The sequence below is a fragment of the Eutrigla gurnardus genome (assembly GCF_963514095.1).
Source record: "Eutrigla gurnardus genome assembly, chromosome: 7".
In the NCBI taxonomy this organism is placed as follows: Eukaryota; Metazoa; Chordata; class Actinopteri; order Perciformes; family Triglidae; genus Eutrigla; species Eutrigla gurnardus.
In genome coordinates, this window is record NC_139921.1 from 29,990,657 (window position 1) to 30,009,245 (window position 18,589).

Below are 18,589 nucleotides of genomic sequence, written 5' to 3' on the forward strand. Positions count from 1 at the left end.
CCACATTACTGAAGTCAAGGAAGTCGACTAGGGGAGAAAGGTGATATCAAGCGACCAAACAAAAGGAGGCGCCACCGTGTGGCGTTAACTGGCAGTGCACTGTGGGCTGTTACAAACCCCGCACGAAAGGCGTTACACATAAAAAAAAGCCCTATTTTATGTTTCTCTTTTTTTTATTTACTGGTTTGTCATAGAGTTACATGGTCTTTAGAGTGGACCACATACATTGTCGGATTCATTTAGTGAACATGTGGACAATGTAATAAACCACCACCATTTTTTCCACAACTTTTTTTATTTATTCAAAACTCAAAAGATGAGTGTTCTGTAGATGTTTACATGGTCAATGAATGCAAGATTCAGAGCAGACGACAGCCAGTTTGCAAGTAAAAAAAAGCTGGGGAAGGACAAGGAGACTTCCTTGGTTAAACTGGATGTGAATGACGAACAGTCAACTGGTCATCATATTTCTTTATACTGGTTTTATTCCAAACTACAACTCTTATACCCTGGGCAACCCTTCACAGCAAATTAAAAGTGTAAACAAAGTATGAATAGCCGGAGAAAAAAATGACAACCTGTCATATGAAAATGTATCTCTAGTATTTCAGTATCAGGCTTTCCTTATATTTTAGAATAAAACGTTAGAACTGCTACAATCTATAACCACGTTGCCAGTCTGCAGGTGGCGTTCCACCTCTAAATTCCAAACTCATAGACCCTCTTCTTCTGCATGGCGGCCTAAAAGATGCGACGGCAATTAACCGGGATCGTGCGACATCGGACGAAATCTTCACACAAAGTACATATACAAAATATCAGTCATTCACAGTCAATGTGTAACATTCTCATGCTCAGATATGTTGCTGATCACTAATGAATAATCACAGAGCACCGATCACACGCCTTGAGTCAGCATTTCTACATGCCATGAGCCCACCGTAACAGAGACGTAAACCATAACTGAAATAACACACACGGCCTCAACTTTCAATTCATGTACAGTAGGCTTTGCACCAATTATGCTACAGAAAGTTAATCTAAATTAAATATAAGTTAAATAAATAAGAAATTGTTATTTAAAAAGTCACTTTTGTTACAGTTTTAGTAGCTCTGGGAGTGTCCTGATGGCACATTGGAGCAGCGTTGATCTGTGCTCTAATAGAAATATCACAGCGCACCAAAGGCAAATAAATAACTCCATACCGAGCGAAGACATTGTTCTCTCAGAAATCACAATGTCGGCAATATTTACAGACCTAAAATTCACTGTTTGCCATAAGCACCTCCGTGCCAGGCTCGGATCGATTTTCTGTGTTTCTCATGCTAAAATAACAGGGATACGTTGTACATTGTTGTTATTGTTACTGTGTAAGTGGAGGCAGGGAGGAGCAGCACGTGATGATGATGATGATGATGCAGAGTAGTTGTGTATAGTGTGTAGACAGCCAGAGGGTGAGTGGGGGAGGTTACCAACAGATAATACATATGGGAAAGAAAAGAAAAGAAACAGCGAGCAGGGATGATGGAGAGTATTTATAGAGAGCGTGCAGAGAGAGTAGAAAACAAATGAGGGCAAAAAGAAAAGGAAAGGGAAGATGAACATGTTAGGTGTGGGGAGGGAAATAAAGGGCTCAGTATTCATCCTGGTCCAGGTGAGCTTGTTCATCGAGCTCCTCATCCTCAGGAGGTGCAAAGCCATCCTGTTAAAATATAAATATCCAGATTAAAGACGCCATACAAACACATAAACATTGTCCTCTACACAGATCTTTCTAGGAAATATTGTTTCATTACAGAACTTTTTCTTTTTCTATTACCAATCTTATGTGAAAATGTGGAGTGAGCCAGGTGGCACACTGTTGAGTAAGGCTATGTTCCAAGTAATAATACTAAATGTCAATGCTGTCTTTACTTCCTTCGGGAACAGAACTCAGCGCGTAAAGAACATGCAAATCCAAAATGGTGCAGTGCAGCCTGCATTTGTTGCTGATAAAGGACAGATACCTCTGTTGCGTAGAGAATGTGGATTATACTGCTGAGGACGGAGTTGTTTTCACTCTCGTGTTCCTGGCAGATCAGCTCAATATCCCGTAGTTTGCTGAAGTAGAAGTCTCTCTCCTTCTCTAGTCCGTCCACAGTCAACTTCAACTCCATCAACTCAAAAAGAAAAACATAACAAATATAGATATAAAATGCAAAGCAAACCAATTATCGTACATACTTGTTTATGTTATGTTATGTTATATGTTATATGTTATAGTGTCTCTTATATATTTTTTAGTGTAAATTTCTATTCCAGTACTTTTTCTCTTTTTCTATTACATGTTTATTGTATGCACCAAACTTACTTTGGCAATAAACCTGATTCTGATTCTGAATTGTTATAGTAACGCATAGCAACACAAAAGGTTTGTTGAAGCAGACATTCATTCCTTAAAGGATGTCACTGCATAACTGTAACACATCACAACACGAGTGAACCCCTGTCGTCTACCTGTTGATTTAGCTCCATGATCTCAGCGTCGCTGCCCCCGTTTCTAGACAAAGACGGATTCTTCCTCAAAGCTGGAGTGGTGTGTTGGACCCGCTGTGGTGTTGGCATGTTTTTGGGAACCGTTGGAGACGTCCTCTGTGGTCCTGCAGAGGTCAGAGATGATATCAGAGATGTTCATCATTTGAATTCAAATGGATTTGATGCATTTATGTTGGCTTTGTAGCAATCGTGGCGATGGATATAGCACATTATAGAGCGCTGATGTCATCAGCTTATAGCATAGTGTTGTGTGCCTTTTGATATGCCATTTTTGTGAAAGAATTTAAAAATGTTTTACAACACAACTGCTATTAAAGACAAACATTTGAATTGCCAGATTTAAAATCAAAAAGTCCAAATTATAAATAAAAAAAAATATTTTAAAGAGGTTGACAAAATGTTTAAAACCGTAAACCCTGCGTCCTGCAAACCTCTATAAGTGCTTCAGAGCGGAGGTGTCCTCAAACTCAAAACATGCCAACACGCATTATTCAAGTTTGAAATACTTCACTGCTTACCAGTGACAACGTCACAAAGCAGGCTTGTAACACACCACAAGTCAAATTAGATGTTCGCCATGATTTTCAAGCAAATCAAGCTTTCACAGAGACATAGCAAGGCTGGCCAGGCTGACGTTACTCTTGTTAGTACAATGAGACAAACTTTCTAGCGTTTCTGTCCAGCTGTCAGACAGAGATGGAGCTGTGACAGCGTCGCATCAGCTGCTCGATGCAGGACACTGCAGGAAAATGGTTGCAAACGACATTTCGGTGGGTCTTCTGGCACCGCTGATCACGGATCAATTAGAATTGGGAAGGTTGTGGATTTTCAACCCCGCGAATGCCGCATCCCACTAGTCACTGAGGTGATTGCTCCAATCCCACCAGTGACTGGTCACACGTCCCCGGGGTCATGTTGCCTGTAAATGCTGGGCAGTGAGATGGATCTAGGAAGGCAGCAGTCAGTCTGTGAATCGTGCTGCTCACACCACTTGCTTGCAGGGAGCGCTTTTGAGCCATCCAAAGCTCAGCAAGACTGTGCAGCAAAGGGCAAAACTGTTTGGTTTACCTGGGTTTCTCTTTGGTTTGTGGATAAAGTGATCACCTGGGTTGGGGGCGGGGGCCACGTCCTGCCCCTGTCTGGATATTAAAGGGTCATATTCCTTCCCGTCGTAGTTGGCGTCGAAGAACTTCTTGAACCACTGCACAAATTCAAAGTTGTCCTGGAACTTCCCTTTGACAAGCTTTTCTACAGGAATTATCTGGAGGATGGAAACAGGGAAATACTTGAATAGCTCCATGTAATACAACAAATGTCTTGTGCTGCTGTTGATGTGATGACCCAATAAATCATCCTAAATATTAGCCAATAAAGGTAGTGGAATACATGATAATATGATAAAAGCATTCTGACTTTGTCAATACTCATCCTTTTGAAAGCTGCCTGAAGAACTTTGAAGTTGTGTATAGATTCATGCTCCAGCTTGGCTTGGAATTTGACCTTCTTCAGTAGGATGCAGCCTGGAAACAACATGTCCATGAACTGGCAATATGCCGCTCCTGGAGAGAGAAAAGACAACACGTGGTTTTTATTGTCTTGTTCTGATTTCTTTGTTGAGAAGTATCTGATGGGAACTTTGAAGGCTCACCTGAACAGAGCTGTTCGATCTTCGTGTAGGTGAGGTGCAAAGAATCGTTGACCCACGCCAGCATGTCATGTCTGCTGAGGTTGTCAATGGACACAGACGTGGCGTACACATTCACTGCCATCCCCAACCTGAAGCAAACAACACCAGGGGAGACAAATACACACATTTAGCTGAATAATCATTCCAATCAATGACTTCATCTTTATTTGATTGACCCGTATATGTAAATAGATATACACAGATTGCTCTTATCCTATCCACCTTCCAAGATATCCCACCCTCTACTAGAACAAGCTCCACTTAACTTATTTAGGGCTGTAATTAATAACTATTTCATTATTGATTTATCTGTTGAGGATTTTATTGATCAGTCATTCTGCCTAAAAAAAGTCACGACACACGTTAGTTCATACATAACTTCCCTAAATGTCTTAAACCACTACTTCTTTGTCTGATCAAGAGTCCAAACCCCAGAAATCACAGATTTACTTTCATCTAAAAAGAACAACATGAGGGTGTTTACTTTTAGAAATGACTGAAATCATTCATTATCAGAACACATTCTGATTAATTTCCTGGCCTCACTGTATGTTGACTCAATATTTCAGATTTATTCATGGACCTACTTTACTGAACTCAATTCCATGAACCCGTTTCTTGATGAAAATGTCCTGGATTACTGCAGTAGGCCGTGGGTAGCATTAGACCACGCTAGAATCTGTATTCACTTTCACAAATATCTTGTAGTACATTTGCCATTTTCCCCCCAACTCCCCCTCCAGCTCGCTGCCTCTCTTTAAAGCTGCTTTCTGGAGGGTTCTGCCTTCTTTCTAGTTGTCCGGAGTCAGAAACCTTGCAGGCACGTCTGGCTTTTGGGAAATACACTTGATTTTTGACTGTAAACACAGTGGAATGAGAGGCATCTTTACTTTGCGCTTTAATCTCCAGATGTGTTGAGAGCATAATCCCCCTAGATTAAACAGATCTGGGGCTGCAGCTTCTCTGTGCTCACTTTGCTCGCCCGCTTAATGCCTTGGTGTCAAAAACGGGCCTGTATGACACCTTGCAGCCCTTGCAGTTAAAAGAAATGCTCATTAACACAAAAGTGTTCTGCATGCACTGTGAAATGAGGGTACGAGGGTCACCCGTCGCTCTGTGTCTGCAGGGGAAAGACATCTGCAGATTTCACATCGAAAACCACGGAATGCCCTGCAGTGTGAGCTGTGATTTCTGGTGATAATAACAGTGAGAATAGTGTGGATGCGCCGACAGCAGCGTGCAGCCGTCTCCCATGGGGCTTAGCGTACTGTTACATGATAATAAACTGCAGCCGTACACCCAACAATAAACCCGTTTATAGGGCAAAGCGGCTTCAGATGCATTCACAGCCGCGCGTCTTTGCAGCGGCTGTCATTTCTAATAAAACCTATTATTATGTCGCGTGAAATGGTATGCTCCCCCCAAACCTGCCGGGCCTTCGAGAAAGCTCCAGTAACCACTGCAGCAAATTCCAGGATGTAAGCCCCCCAGTGTAACAGGGACGAATGGGAGGGGGGGTCTGACGGCCGAGCTGAGAACAATAACTGCCCGTTCGGTTAAAAGCCCTGCGACGCTGCTGCTGCTGCTGTCGAAGCGGCCCCCTCTACAGGCCTCCGCGGTGAAGTCAGGACTGTCACGGGGGGAGAGAGCCTCACTGCATGGGAATAAAACACGAGCCCCCCTCCGCGAACGCGTTGCCACGCACACGCCAGGGGACCGGGCCGAGAGGAGCCGTTCTCCCCGTGTTCGTACTCACTGTGTTCGGGAGAGTCGGTGTTGTTGTCACGCTGGCAGGATTCCTGGTGTCAATGCCCGCTGCTGCCGTCGTTGTCAAACCCCCTGCGCGGTGCAGTGCCTGGTAACGGGCCGCCCTGTCTGGGGCTGCAACAATCCGGCTCCGACCGCGCATGCGCCTGACTCCATGCTGGTAAATGTTCATTATAAATAGGACTCTGGCCTGTTCCAGCCGAGAGACACATGATGCGTCTGGTGGATTTTTAGGCCGCTTGTGACTGAGGTTTTACAGGCTCCACGAAGTGCTTTCATGTTTCCTCTGCTGCTGGATAAACGGTGGAAGTACGACTAAAACCAGCCAGTATTTTCATGAAGATCACTGTTTGGCACAAACCACTTAGTTGTATTTTATTGTATTATACTTCATATTGATTTATGTTATCACTGAGTTTTATAATCTCAAATTAGAGCCTTAATTCTGTAGAATGTTTGAAGTCTTTTAATACAAACTCCATTTCAGGGTGACACGACTGCATTATGCTTGCATAATGACACTAGAGTTACTGATTCATTGATTATGTCTCAAATGTCACAAAAATAGCAAAAATCCAGCCATCCATCGTCATTTTTTATGTCTAGGAATGTTTTCAAACGTCCAAAAAGCAGAAAATCCCCATGTTGTTCTAGCTGAACTGAGAATAGGGCAGTTTTTGCTCAAAACAAATGATCAATAATCAAAATAGGTGCAGATTACTTTTGATCGACTAACTGGTTTGTTTCAGCTCAAACAACAGTGTCAAAATAAACCTTTACAAGTAAGAATCTTACATTAAAAATCCTACCTATGTGAAAGTACAGAAGTATTATCAGTAAAATGTACTTTTACATGTGAAAAAGGACTCAAACTCTTCTTTTTTCTGTTAGAGCAATCAGACAGAGCATTCATTTGGAGATTTCATTGTGGTTTATTTGCACTCAAATCATGTGATAAAGAGCTGCAAGAAGAAACGAGATAAAAGGAAGTCAATGTGACAAACACATTGTTCAGCACCAGTGTACATTTGGGAGGGGAAGACACAACAAGATTCACTGGAACTTCTAAAGTGAAATCTGACTAAAACAAACAACGATGTAGGTTTTTACTGTAGCGTGGTGATCTTCTGTACATAACTAAAACATGTCTAAAACATGATCAATATCTTGTGTGCATCCCTGCTGACACTGCAGTTTGGAAAAAAAACAACACAACAAAAGTAAATGACTAAACGTTTCACAAAACAAACTTTGGAACTAAAAGCAAACAATACAATGACAGTAGTAGTATCAGTGCTGTAAGCATGCTTCCTGCTATGATGCTGAGCTCCGTGTGGCGTACAGTGTGAAGGCATTTGATCCCCGGAACAAATGGCATCAATTGACTAACATTTTTTAAATTTTCAACTCAACGTTGAAGGGGATCACTTCACCTTCTCTATATGCTTCACAGTGGTGCGTTACATTGGAGGTGTTAGTCAGCAGAACATGTTGAACGCTGCTGCTTCAGACCAGTAAGAAGCGCCCGCTCCGAGGAGACGACAGCGGTCAGCATCGGTGCTGGCGGTGAGGGGGGAGATGTGTTTTGTGGGTGTCAGGTGTTCTCAGGTGAGAAAAAGGCAGTTTGGGTGAGACTTTTTGCTCTCTGTGGAAAAATGGACATGATCACGAAGGATGCTGCGAAACATGAGCGACATCGGTGCTTATTACAGTAGTTCTAACTACGCTGCCATGCACAGAACACACAGCAGAGTTCATTCACATTTGGTGGGGGTGGAACAGAAGTCTATTCTGCTAAAAGGCTGTAAACACGTTCTGAAATGCTAATCTGACGATGATGAACCACTGAGAAAAAAAGACCTCATTCTTACTTAGGAAATCATTTCAACACGTAGCATCGATGTGAAACAAATAATGCAATATAAGTAATAAATAAACAAACGCATATAAAAGGTTAGCTTGCATTAGGATACTTTTCATCAATTGATCAATTATATTTTTTCATAACTGACATGGTAATGTCATGCCGACACCCTTGTAATAATTTATCACATTCCATTCTCCGTGGCTCGCATCGAAAAGACATTTGTGATATTTGTGACATTAAATGATGTAAAAAGGCATCTAAATAGTACATGATACAAGTGCAAAATCGTATTTTACAGTGAGGTAACACAATCGCATCATAAAAACCATGACTCACCTTCACATTCCTAAAACTGTTAGTAAGATACTTCACCTAACGTGAACCAACGGCCAAAGTCATTCACAGGCAACTCATCTTTTATTTGCTGCTTGTTGACATTTGACAGAATTTGTTTCCCTCGATTCATACTCCAATATTATTACGGCAAATGTCATACAGTTTAACATTTTACAGTCCTACGTAACTGTGCTGAGTTAGAAATAAAAAACAGGACTCCATCACCCCACACGCTTTCTAAGCTTCCAGAAAGAAAAACACGTCATCCTGCTTGGCCATAAGTTTCCCTTTTAGGTGTCATTCTTCTGCTTTACGTTTAAGCCGTGTGATTGGTTACCAGATCCCGCTGGATCTCCCTCCAGGAGGAGCGAGGATCCTGGCCGAGGACCTCTTTGGAATGTTGTCATCGATCTGGGCACCTGGGGTGGAAGGGAGGGTGATCATGTGGTTCAGCAGTGGAACACATGGAGCTTTACTTCCTAGTAGTATTCATGTGCAGCTCAGGCATGTTTTCTGGTAAAGGGTTCTCTAAACAGCTTATGTTCCAGGCGGATTCAAACAATGCAGCATACTTCAGAAGATCAGTTCAAAACGCTGCATGCACCATTCATGGGGTGTAAAGTTTACATGTGAGTCAGGTGCTTTGTTGCCTGAATAATGTTAGTTAGAATCAAACACAGAGAGCTATGCAACTTATTGACAATATGTATACATATTGTCCATTTCTCATCTTCGTTCCTATTCCTCATTGGCCTAAATGTGTGTTGGGGGTCCTGCTGGTCTACAGGTGTTAGCCTGCGGACCGTAAATAGTTTGGCGTCTGGCCACATGTCCTCATTTCTACTTCTTCATAACATCTTCATTTTCTCACCCGGTTCTGCTTTTTATTTGCGCATACTTCCAATCAAACTGAAGACAAACGGCCTTTGATTCGTTATCTGGGTCATTGTCGTAGTTTTTATTGTACAACAGCAGAGGAATGTGAGTGTGGGGGTAGAGGCTGAGCCAGCTTTCTGTGTATTTGCAGCGTGCGTTATGTTACGTAATGTTGTTTATGTCAGTACGTGTTTTATAATTATGTTCTTTAGTATAGGATCCACCTCGGAACTGAGGTGTTACATCTCATTCTCATATCCCTCTGACATAAAATACTTTCAGATAAAATACTCCAGTAACCGGTGCTTGAAAGGAAACGGCCCAAAAATACTCCCTCGTATTGGAAGTATCATCATGTGAATGAACATGTTCACTGATATCTGATGGAGTCTGTTGATTCTTACCAGACAGGCTGAAGCTGGACCCTTGGAGGTCCCTGACGCCCCCATGTCGGGTACAGGGGCGCGTCGGAGTGTCCAGATCTTGAGCCCCAAAGTCTCTCTTTCCTGAGTTGAGCACGGCAACAACATCACCTGTGTAGGGCTCCCGTTCGACAGCTTTCACAGCCTGGCTCTGGTAGGTCAACACACATGCACATATATATTACACAAACACATGAATAGAAATGGAAAACAAACATGTTTGAATAGTTTTATACTATATTTCTGGGGAGAAACTAGTGAAATAGCAGCAGTAAACCAGCAGGGGTGAACAGAGCTCTAGAATGTCCTTCTCAAGTGTTATTGCTGATACTTCATAGTAATATTACTCAATTAGAATTAAGATTACTTTGTGTTGAGAACGTCTTATATGAAAGACCAAAAGTCACTCTTTGACAACCAAGATAGCAGGACTGTAAGATTCAGCTCTGTCAAATATCACATATCTATAATGAAAATAAATAAAGACAGGTGGAGGGAAAGATGGAAAGAAGGGAGGAGCCAAGGAAGAATAAACAGGACACCTAGGAAACAAGAGAAGGGAAGGAAGCAAGAGGAGGACACAGTGAGGCTTAAGAATGAATAAAAAGAAGGAAGGCAGGGAAAGGAGGAAAGGATTGGAAAAACAAAACAAGGCAACAATGAGACTAAAAGGGAAATTTCAGAAAGAATCATAGGAAAGAAACAAGGAAGGAACAAAGGAAAAATCAAAGAAGGCTGAGACCTTTTCCCTCTGAACCATCTTCTTGTAGAGGTAATCCGGAAAGGTCCTCAGGGGGCAAAACTTCCCAGAGCCCTCAGCACACGTGAACATGCCACTTTCATAGACCAGGCGGCCACGGCTGATGGTAAACAAGGGCACACCATGACAACGGAGACCTTCGTACAGGTTGGTATCTCCTCCCTGGAACTGGCTCTCCACAGAAACGGTCCTGCAGACAGAGATGAAAGAGAACAAGATGACCCAGTTAAATCAGACAAAAAGCTTATCAGCTTCAGGGCTTTGAGATAGAAGCTGCAGTGAGGAAAAGCTGCTCGATGAATGGATGGATCGAGTTTCATACTTGGATCCCTCGGGGTCCCAAACCACCACATCAGCATCTGCTCCCGGGATGATCCTTCCTTTCCTGGGATAGAGGTTGTAGATCTTGGCTGCATTTGAGCTCGTGACAGCAACGAAGCGATTCTCATCCATCTTTCCTCCAATCTATGAGTTATATCATTTTAGGTTTGTTATCTTAAAAATGAACTTTAACTCACACAATAAGACATCTGATGCACCAAGCAGATGGGTATTGTTTTGTTTTATTTTGTTGAAATGGATAACCACCAAAAACACAGAGGTTCTATTTGTGGAAGTCCTCTGACAGCCAGGCAGGAACAAAAGGGCTACACATACCACTCCTTTCTCCCAGATGACGCTCATGCGATCCTGAATGCCGGGAACCCCGTGGGGAATCTTTGTGAAGTCATCCTTGCCCATGGCTCTCTGTTTGATGGTGAATGGCCGGTGGTCAGACACCACAACATTCAGAGTGTCACTGCAGCCAAACAAAGTGAGATGGAGGGTCACATTGATTACTGCAGCTGAGGCAGAAGCCAAAAACATCATATTCCATTTAATGTGAGATTTTGTCACGTTTCCCTCACTTTCCCAGGAGGCCCATTAGGTAATTGGGAGTACTGGGCTCCAGACGGAGAGGAGGCACGGTGACATGGGCAGCGGCATGAACCCAGTCCTGATGGTAGTACTGCATACCGCTCAGCACAGCGTGGGCCGTGGTGGTTTCACCGTGGACCACCTTACCTGTGGTTAGACAGTACAATATGGGTGCACACTGGATCAAATGATAGTGAAAAGAGTGTTGTAAGAAAAGGAGCAGAGATTAAGCAAGCAGGAGATTAAAAGATTAAGCAAGCAAACCATGACTTGTTTCACTCTAATCACTTTGTGAAAACATAGCATTGACATTTTAAAAATCATTTTTCTAACGTTTTAAATTTAACAAAGAAACTGGAATGTGGAAGAACCATATAAGGGTTGAGGTTGATGGACTGCAACTTAATTGCACAGGAATTTTGGCACCATTGTTTAGTATTGATCACAAAAAGGAGAAATAAAAAGGAATGTTAAAAAATGGTGTTGATAACAGTGTTTTTGCAGTCACAAGGATCTTTAGGAGGTTGAAGAAAAGAAAGAAAGAAATGAATACTAAAAAAAATGATGCATAATTGGGTAATTCCAAACTATGTGGGCACGGTCCATCAATGTTCCCATCAACAGTCTCCCCAGCTGAGGGAATTTAATGGAGCTTTCCTCGTATAATTGAGAAAATTACAACTTCAAAATGAGTCTCCTGTAATTTCATGAAAGCGATTATTGTCTTTTTAGGGTGTTGTATTTCTAAATGAATACTATTTGCTTCCCAACAGAAAAGCCGCCTCACCCTGCATCTTGGCTGTAGCTACGACATCTCCTGCAGATATACTGGACACGTTGACGAGATAGAGCGGGCAGTGGGCCTAACAGAAGACACACAATCACACACAAGGTACAGCATGTCATATAGGAAAACTTCAGCATTATACACTTCTATATTTGTGCTGGAGGGATCTCTCTCACCCTGTTGGAGATGGTTATTGCCCTGTGGGTCGCCTCTGCTTCCAACTACAAAGGAACAGAAGACTGTGAGGATTCACTGTGAGAAGTTAGACACTGGATTTATTTCATCACTAAAATAATGTCAATACTATACTATACGAGAGTCCAGATATAATAAAAGTAATCCTAACTATAATACCTCTTCGGGCCTACTGATTTCAATCCCCTCTGGGCCACTGATGCCCAGCTCCAATGCTTCTTTTGCACCCTAGGAAGAGGCAAGACGCCGTCATGAATGTATGCAAGAACAATGAGCACGAAGCTCGTTAACACAAGCATTTATGATCATTTAATTTGTATAAACTACAAAAGATACAAGAGACAGAATGATAAGGCAGGGAAATGATTCCCCCTCACCTCTGCCACCAATTCCCCATTCTCAGCATGGACTCTTGCTATTGCTCCGATGTCCTTGCAGTGTTGCAGAGCCTGGAAGAGCTCGCTGTCCCTCAGCATGAACATGTCCTTATAGGCCATGAACATCTGAAAAGAATTCACTCCTTTCTCCCTCACCAGCTTCTCCATCTCAGCTCGCACCTGCAGGAAAAGAGAGAGTGTGAATGAGCAGCAGCATCCCTCTGCTTCAACATCCTCATACAGAGAAGAATGCAGGTGTCAGCTATATGTCCTTTGTCTCCTTGTTGTTATTTGGTGGTGTATTCTTGTGGGAAAGCAGTCCTAAATATCTATTGCAAACAACCATTATACAGTCAGCACTCTGGAAATTGATGCCGTGGAGCGCGGGGTCCGGTGTTGCAGTACCTTGGGTCCCCACCAAGTAACTCCTACGTGCAGAGCGTAGTCACAGCAGGCTTTGGAGTCCGCCGAGCTGCGGCACTTCTCGTAGGCTTCCAGCAGAGACTCATTCTTCTCTGGCAGAATGTGTCCTATCACCATCGTTGTACCGCCAGCAAGAGCAGCCTAAAAGAAATGCAAACAACAGCTCTCAAGTCATTTAATTGGAGGAAGTCATTCAAATCTTTCAGTGTGTTTGAATGCCTTCGCACCAGCGACTGTCATGTCCGTTCCTCAGTTGTTTTTACTAATTTGGAGCCCAAGCTACTTGTGTCAGTCTCCCGTTTCCACTTCCTCTTCCTGGATGACAACCAGCACAAGAGGCCTCCTGTTGTCTCAATTACAAGCTCATTGATTGGGATGATATTGAGCTTCAGGTGATCGTCGTTCACCTCTGTTATAAATGAAGATGCATGTTTCTCATTGGATAAAACAAACTTAATACCCTTATTAAAATCCTTCACCACACATTAAATGAGTCCAGACACACATGGATGTGAATCACAACTTGACTGGTTGGCGGGGGAAATACAATGGTGAGCTAATTCTAGTTCATCCATTGCATTAAAAGGAAGGTTAAGTAAAAATGATCATTAAACGTGTCTTTAAGTGACATTAAAGCAGAAGATACTGATTTATTAAGCTCATAAATACTGAAGGGGCTGTAATCTACTGCTCATTGCCCGCCCGAAGAATCAAAACAGAAGCCTTAATTGGCATTAATGCATATTTTTATGGTTATTTGCACATGACTGCTGAGGGAAACATAAATCCTTTGGTAGTTAAAGCATGGTTGACCGCCTGTCACAGTATAATCACAGCAATAACTGAATAAATTCTCCACGGTGTCAGCAGCTCCTACTTATTCATTTACAAAAACAGATTGAGATGGTTTAAACTCACACTCAAGCAAATCTTAAAAACCCCAGCAAGTGCAAACAGAGTGTGTTGTGTATAAGTGCACGCTTCACGGAGCATCTGTCAGCTGACCCTAGAGAGTGGAGGGGTGGGTAGTGGGAGGGAGGGAAGACGAGGGGGGGGGTGTCTGAGAGCCATTGTCTCCCAGCACAATGGCGTGAGTGAAAAGGCTTCGCAGCAGTCTTTGCAGCAGCCCTCTGGTTTCCATGGAAACTGACACTGATCTGCATTTGTCTCCAGAGTGATTCTGGAGCGCGGCGGCAGCGTAGCAGGCAGGGAGGGGCCAGGAGAGAAGAAGGAGGAGAATAGTGTCTGTCACCAGCGACTCCCGGCCCACGTCTGTCCGTTCAGTGACTAAAACAAACGAACCCGAGCCTCCGTCCTCCCTTATACTCCCTCATCTCAAAGTACAGACTGATGAGTCATCATGGTGCCCTACAGCAGAGCGGGGCATCCCAGTCTTTATCAGCAGCCGTGGTGACTTCATTCCACACTGCTGGCAGCCTAGCGACAGCAAAGTGCCAAATCATCTTTATGTGATGATGGTCAAACGCAGGCTCGGCACATTTCTATCACTTTATGAAAAAAAACAGGTCAAAGTGCCAAGTAGGGCATTTCTATCTATAAATCTACTAATCATCTCCGTGACTGGATTCATCCATTTGTCTGTACTATCCCTGAAATCTGTACAAATGTGTACTTTAGATTGCAGCTTGTTATATTTATATAAGGCTTCTTCAATATTTAATGTGGATGTTTTTAAGCAAAATGTTCCAATTTCTACCTGCTGTTTATCTGCGTTATGATTACCGCTTGCCGTTTTGGAGCAGGATTTGTGAGCCGCATTTTACAGATCTGAGTCCAAGGTCTGAAACTCAAAGCCTGAAAATATTCACATTTGAGAAGCTGAATCAGAGAATTCTGCTATTTTTTACAAAATAGTATCTGATTATCGTTCATTTACTAATTGATTAATCACCTCGTGATTGGGGCTCCGCGTCTAAGGTGATGGCTTAGATGTAACTATGAAATAACTGACCTTGCTTCCAAGCAATACATCTTCATGATCTGCCTCATTTAAATAACTGTTAACATGCTGTTTGCATTCGAATGCTTTAATATTTAACTATTTTAGTTTAGTGTTAACATTATGCTCTCAGAATGGTTGTGTCTAAAATAACCATCATATTTGATGCCAAAATATTAAGAAAGCTTTCTCATCAAAACCAGATCAAAGAAGCATCGCTGACATCAGAGCTAAAAGTAGCATCAGTGAGGAGCTTTCATTGATCTCTATCTGAGAGAGAAAACAACATATTTGTGATCGTAAGCAATACAAATCAAGCAGAATTTGGCATGTTAATATTCAGAAAGTGCTGCGTTTGCTCTGTTCTACATTTCGGACTATGCCAGTTGCCCTACTTCCTCTCTTCTTCTTTCTTTCTATTTCCAGCAGGACGTTACCTTGGTGCCGCTGTAGAAGTCGTCCGCCGTGGTGGCGTTCATGAAGTTCTCCTCCAAGTGGACGCTGGCGTCGATGCCTCCGGGGAGGACCAGTTTCCCCGAGGCATCGATCACTTTGGCTCCACCTGGGATCATCAGCTCCTTCCCCACCTGCTGGATGATGCCATTCTCGATGTAGACGTCGGCCTCCTGAGTGCAGTCGTCGTTCACCACCTTGCCGCCCTTTATCAGGATCCGCGCGTTCGCTGAGCTGGAAGACATGGCTATAGCTCTGTAAGGAGACGGGGAGAGAGATAAAGAGGGTTTGTCTGGCATTGTGAGCAGCTGCTAAAACTGGAGTAACTAACTCTACTATATAGAAATGTTACAGCTACGGCAAGAAACGTTGAGAGAAAGAGACAGAACCTCATCCTGAGCCGGTGTAGTAAGTCTAGCAGAGACAGGAATCAGTGATGCTGCCCTGAGACCAGTCTGGCAGGCTGTGGCTGACATCAGCCACCACACTGAGTACGCTGTGTCAGTCACCGCCTGTGGCCTGGCGTCCCAGGACACCGTGACGTAGTGGTGCACAGAGAGAAGCCGAGTACAGTTGTGGATCACAATAAGGCAGACGTGGGTCAATAAGGCCATTATTTTGAAAGGACAAAAGCAGCATAAAGCTACTTACTCAAGACAAAGCTATAACCACAGAATAATAGTGGCTGAAATAAGAAAGCTGAGGTGCGTTCCCTCCCTACATTCATGGAAATATCTCTAATATCTCTGCTCTATGCCAGTGCTGCCAACCTGGGGATCAATACCCCCTAAAGGTGTTGCCCGATTAATCTAACATGATTACTAGGGGAGCAAGTTATTCTAGTAAATTCTACTCCACTTTTTCTTGTGAAATACTGTATACTTTTACCTTTTCAGCATCAAAGCTGTTTCTAATGAAATAATCTGAAAAGCTAAAATCACTGTTTGAATTAAACTGCCTTTTCCAGCAAAGCATTTTAGCAACTTGTAGTTGGAGTTTAAATTCAGCACAAATATACACGTTATAGACTGACTGCAGTTTGACCCGATCGATTTAAGCTACTTTTGAACCACAGAAAACAGAATAATGGATTCAGCTTTTTATTCCTGGCAGAGTGGAGAGTCAAAGCATCACTTACACCTCCAAATTACATTTGCATAATTGAATAAATCAATCTTTCTTCCCCTTTAATATTGTAAGTGTCAGGTGACAGGTTCAGATTTTGTGATGTGTTGGGGTCTCACAACTTCAGTATGTCTACAATTCTGGTTACAAAACCACAAAGGTTGCTATCCTCTACTGTGCTGCTCTCTATTCTAAACAACACCCCGGAAAAATCACAGGAACAATAAGGAAAGATGAATCTCCAATCAGTTCTTGGGTAAACTGGGTGTGATCACTGATCGATTCATCATTAACAAAGAAACAATCTCCATGTCCCGCCTCCTCCCTTTACACCACTATAGTAATGATGTGGTGTGTGTGTGTGCGTGTGTGTGTGTGTGTGTGTGTGTGTGTGTGTGTGTGTGTGTGTGTTTGAGTGTGTGTGTGTGTGTGTGTGTGTGTGTGTGTGTGTGTGTGTGTGTGTGTGTGTGTGTGTGTCTCCGTGCCCACCCTGCGTGCTTGCGTGCAGGATGCGTACGTATGAGGGTGCGGCAACTTGACTGCATGGCATAGGCTCCTCCACAGCTCCAGCTCTGCTATGTGGAGGATGATGCTGGTGACGGCACTAACACTAACTGTGAATCTGTAATATGAACCTGCAGGCTGTCATAGTGATGGTCGAGTCCCATCGAGTCCCATCGAGCAGTAAACACAGTGATAAACAGGTGAGGCGATGTCACCTGTTTAAATCCAGCACAATAACACGTGAAACAAAATCACAAATCGATTCCAGATTCAATCTCTGCAAATCCACGCGTTTTAAACTCACTTTGGAGTCCAACCATTCAACCCAAGGCCCTGCTGCTATATCGATCCGTGCCGCGTTAAACCGCGACTACACGTCCACATCAACCCGGGTCGGAATCCAGGCGAACCCGTCATTCTGCCAACGTGTGACCGTGTGGGACGATGACACTCAGCCGTGCGACCTGACACAAAGAACCCGCTCTCCATCCGGCATGAGCGGCTGCACGGCGCTCATTAGCGAGCCGGAACCCGCCCGTCTGTCCCGGTCTACGTGCCCTCCCCGCTCCCGCTGTGATATCACAGCCCTGCTGCCACGTTTAGAGGTGGAGATGTGCTCCAGGGTGTGTGTGTGTTTGTGTGTGGATCCAGTCTGGACGTGCAGACACCCAGACGTGTAGCCCGGGGCACGGAAACGGTGTCCACGCTCCGGGAGAGGGTCTCTGCAGCCAGCTGGTCTGGATGGATGTGGACCACGTACCTCCTCTACGGGCCTGCTGCTCCACCGGCTCTCTGCTTACTTTCTTACAGGACGGAATGCAACACGATCCGTGGATGGCTCTTCCCGAGGACACACACACACACACACACACACACACACACACCAGATGGATGCCTGCCTTCCTGGCCGGTCCGGGACCAGCAGACCGCAGCATCATCACCGTCAGGTCAGCGGGGAGGCACACGGGAGATTTCCGGTAACGGCTTTCAAAATACAACCCACATTGTTCTCCTTTGCAAAGGATCAAGGAGACACACGTTGACATGACATTTGATTCACTTCCTTGACTTTTGAAATGGCTGCACACGTTGGAATGAAGAGGGCTAGGACCAGCTGGCTGCATGACATCCAACATGTCCCACCTGGTCTACTATCAGCCCCATAGAGACCTTCTCCCATCATGCACCAAGGAAAGCCGTAGTTGGTCATTTAGGCTGCGAATATTAATCAGTTAGTTAAGCTTCTGCCTAATACTGTAAACCCACATACTATTACAAAGACATGTTGGAAGTAATACAACCAACAGTGTTTTCCTACAGGCACGACATGGGCGCACTCTGGACTCATGGCTATGCTTTTATTTTGTTGGCTAATCGCTGGGTTTCCGGTACTCTTCCATCTTTCTGAGGTAAACTTGATACAGTTTGCAGCATCCAGACGGTGTGACGCTCCAATCAGCGGCGCTCAGTGAAGCCTCCGTCGCCTAAGCAACCAATTACTTTGGGCGTGGGGCGTTTCCACTGCGAGGAGTCTGTACCACTCTGTGATTAAAGGGGTGGCATACAAATAACGGTTATTTGAATGTTATATTATCA

The 18,589-nt window shown here is 43.7% G+C and overlaps 2 protein-coding genes across 4 annotated transcripts; both read right to left on the bottom strand.

Moving 5' to 3' along the window:
- Nucleotides 1-287: 287 nt before the first annotated feature.
- mapre3a (microtubule-associated protein, RP/EB family, member 3a) lies at nt 288-6,129 on the bottom strand. Of its 2 annotated transcripts, none has more exons than XM_084013824.1 (7): nt 5,980-6,129; nt 4,185-4,312; nt 3,950-4,095; nt 3,641-3,797; nt 2,498-2,640; nt 2,008-2,160; nt 288-1,703 (listed from the first exon to the last, which is right to left on the bottom strand). In XM_084013824.1, exons 2-7 carry the CDS (start codon nt 4,303-4,305, stop codon nt 1,635-1,637), a joined length of 789 nt encoding a protein of 262 aa, XP_083869950.1. In that variant the 5' UTR covers nt 4,306-4,312; nt 5,980-6,129; the 3' UTR covers nt 288-1,634. The 2 variants fall into 2 exon arrangements, with proteins under 2 accessions (XP_083869950.1, XP_083869949.1); XM_084013823.1 differs by having other exon boundaries at nt 3,605-3,797.
- Nucleotides 6,130-7,518: 1,389 nt separating this feature from the next.
- Nucleotides 7,519-17,888, bottom strand: dpysl5a (dihydropyrimidinase like 5a). 2 transcript variants are annotated; one of them, XM_084014219.1, is made up of 13 exons: nt 17,754-17,888; nt 15,349-15,619; nt 12,934-13,092; nt 12,529-12,708; nt 12,311-12,379; nt 12,133-12,177; nt 11,957-12,032; nt 11,160-11,316; nt 10,909-11,050; nt 10,574-10,716; nt 10,234-10,441; nt 9,474-9,642; nt 7,519-8,612 (listed from the first exon to the last, which is right to left on the bottom strand). In XM_084014219.1, exons 2-13 carry the CDS (start codon nt 15,607-15,609, stop codon nt 8,527-8,529), a joined length of 1,695 nt encoding a protein of 564 aa, XP_083870345.1. In that variant the 5' UTR covers nt 15,610-15,619; nt 17,754-17,888; the 3' UTR covers nt 7,519-8,526. The 2 variants fall into 2 exon arrangements, with proteins under 2 accessions (XP_083870345.1, XP_083870344.1); XM_084014218.1 differs by lacking the exon at nt 17,754-17,888 and adding an exon at nt 15,754-16,071.
- Between the last annotated feature and the right edge of the window lie 701 nt (nt 17,889-18,589).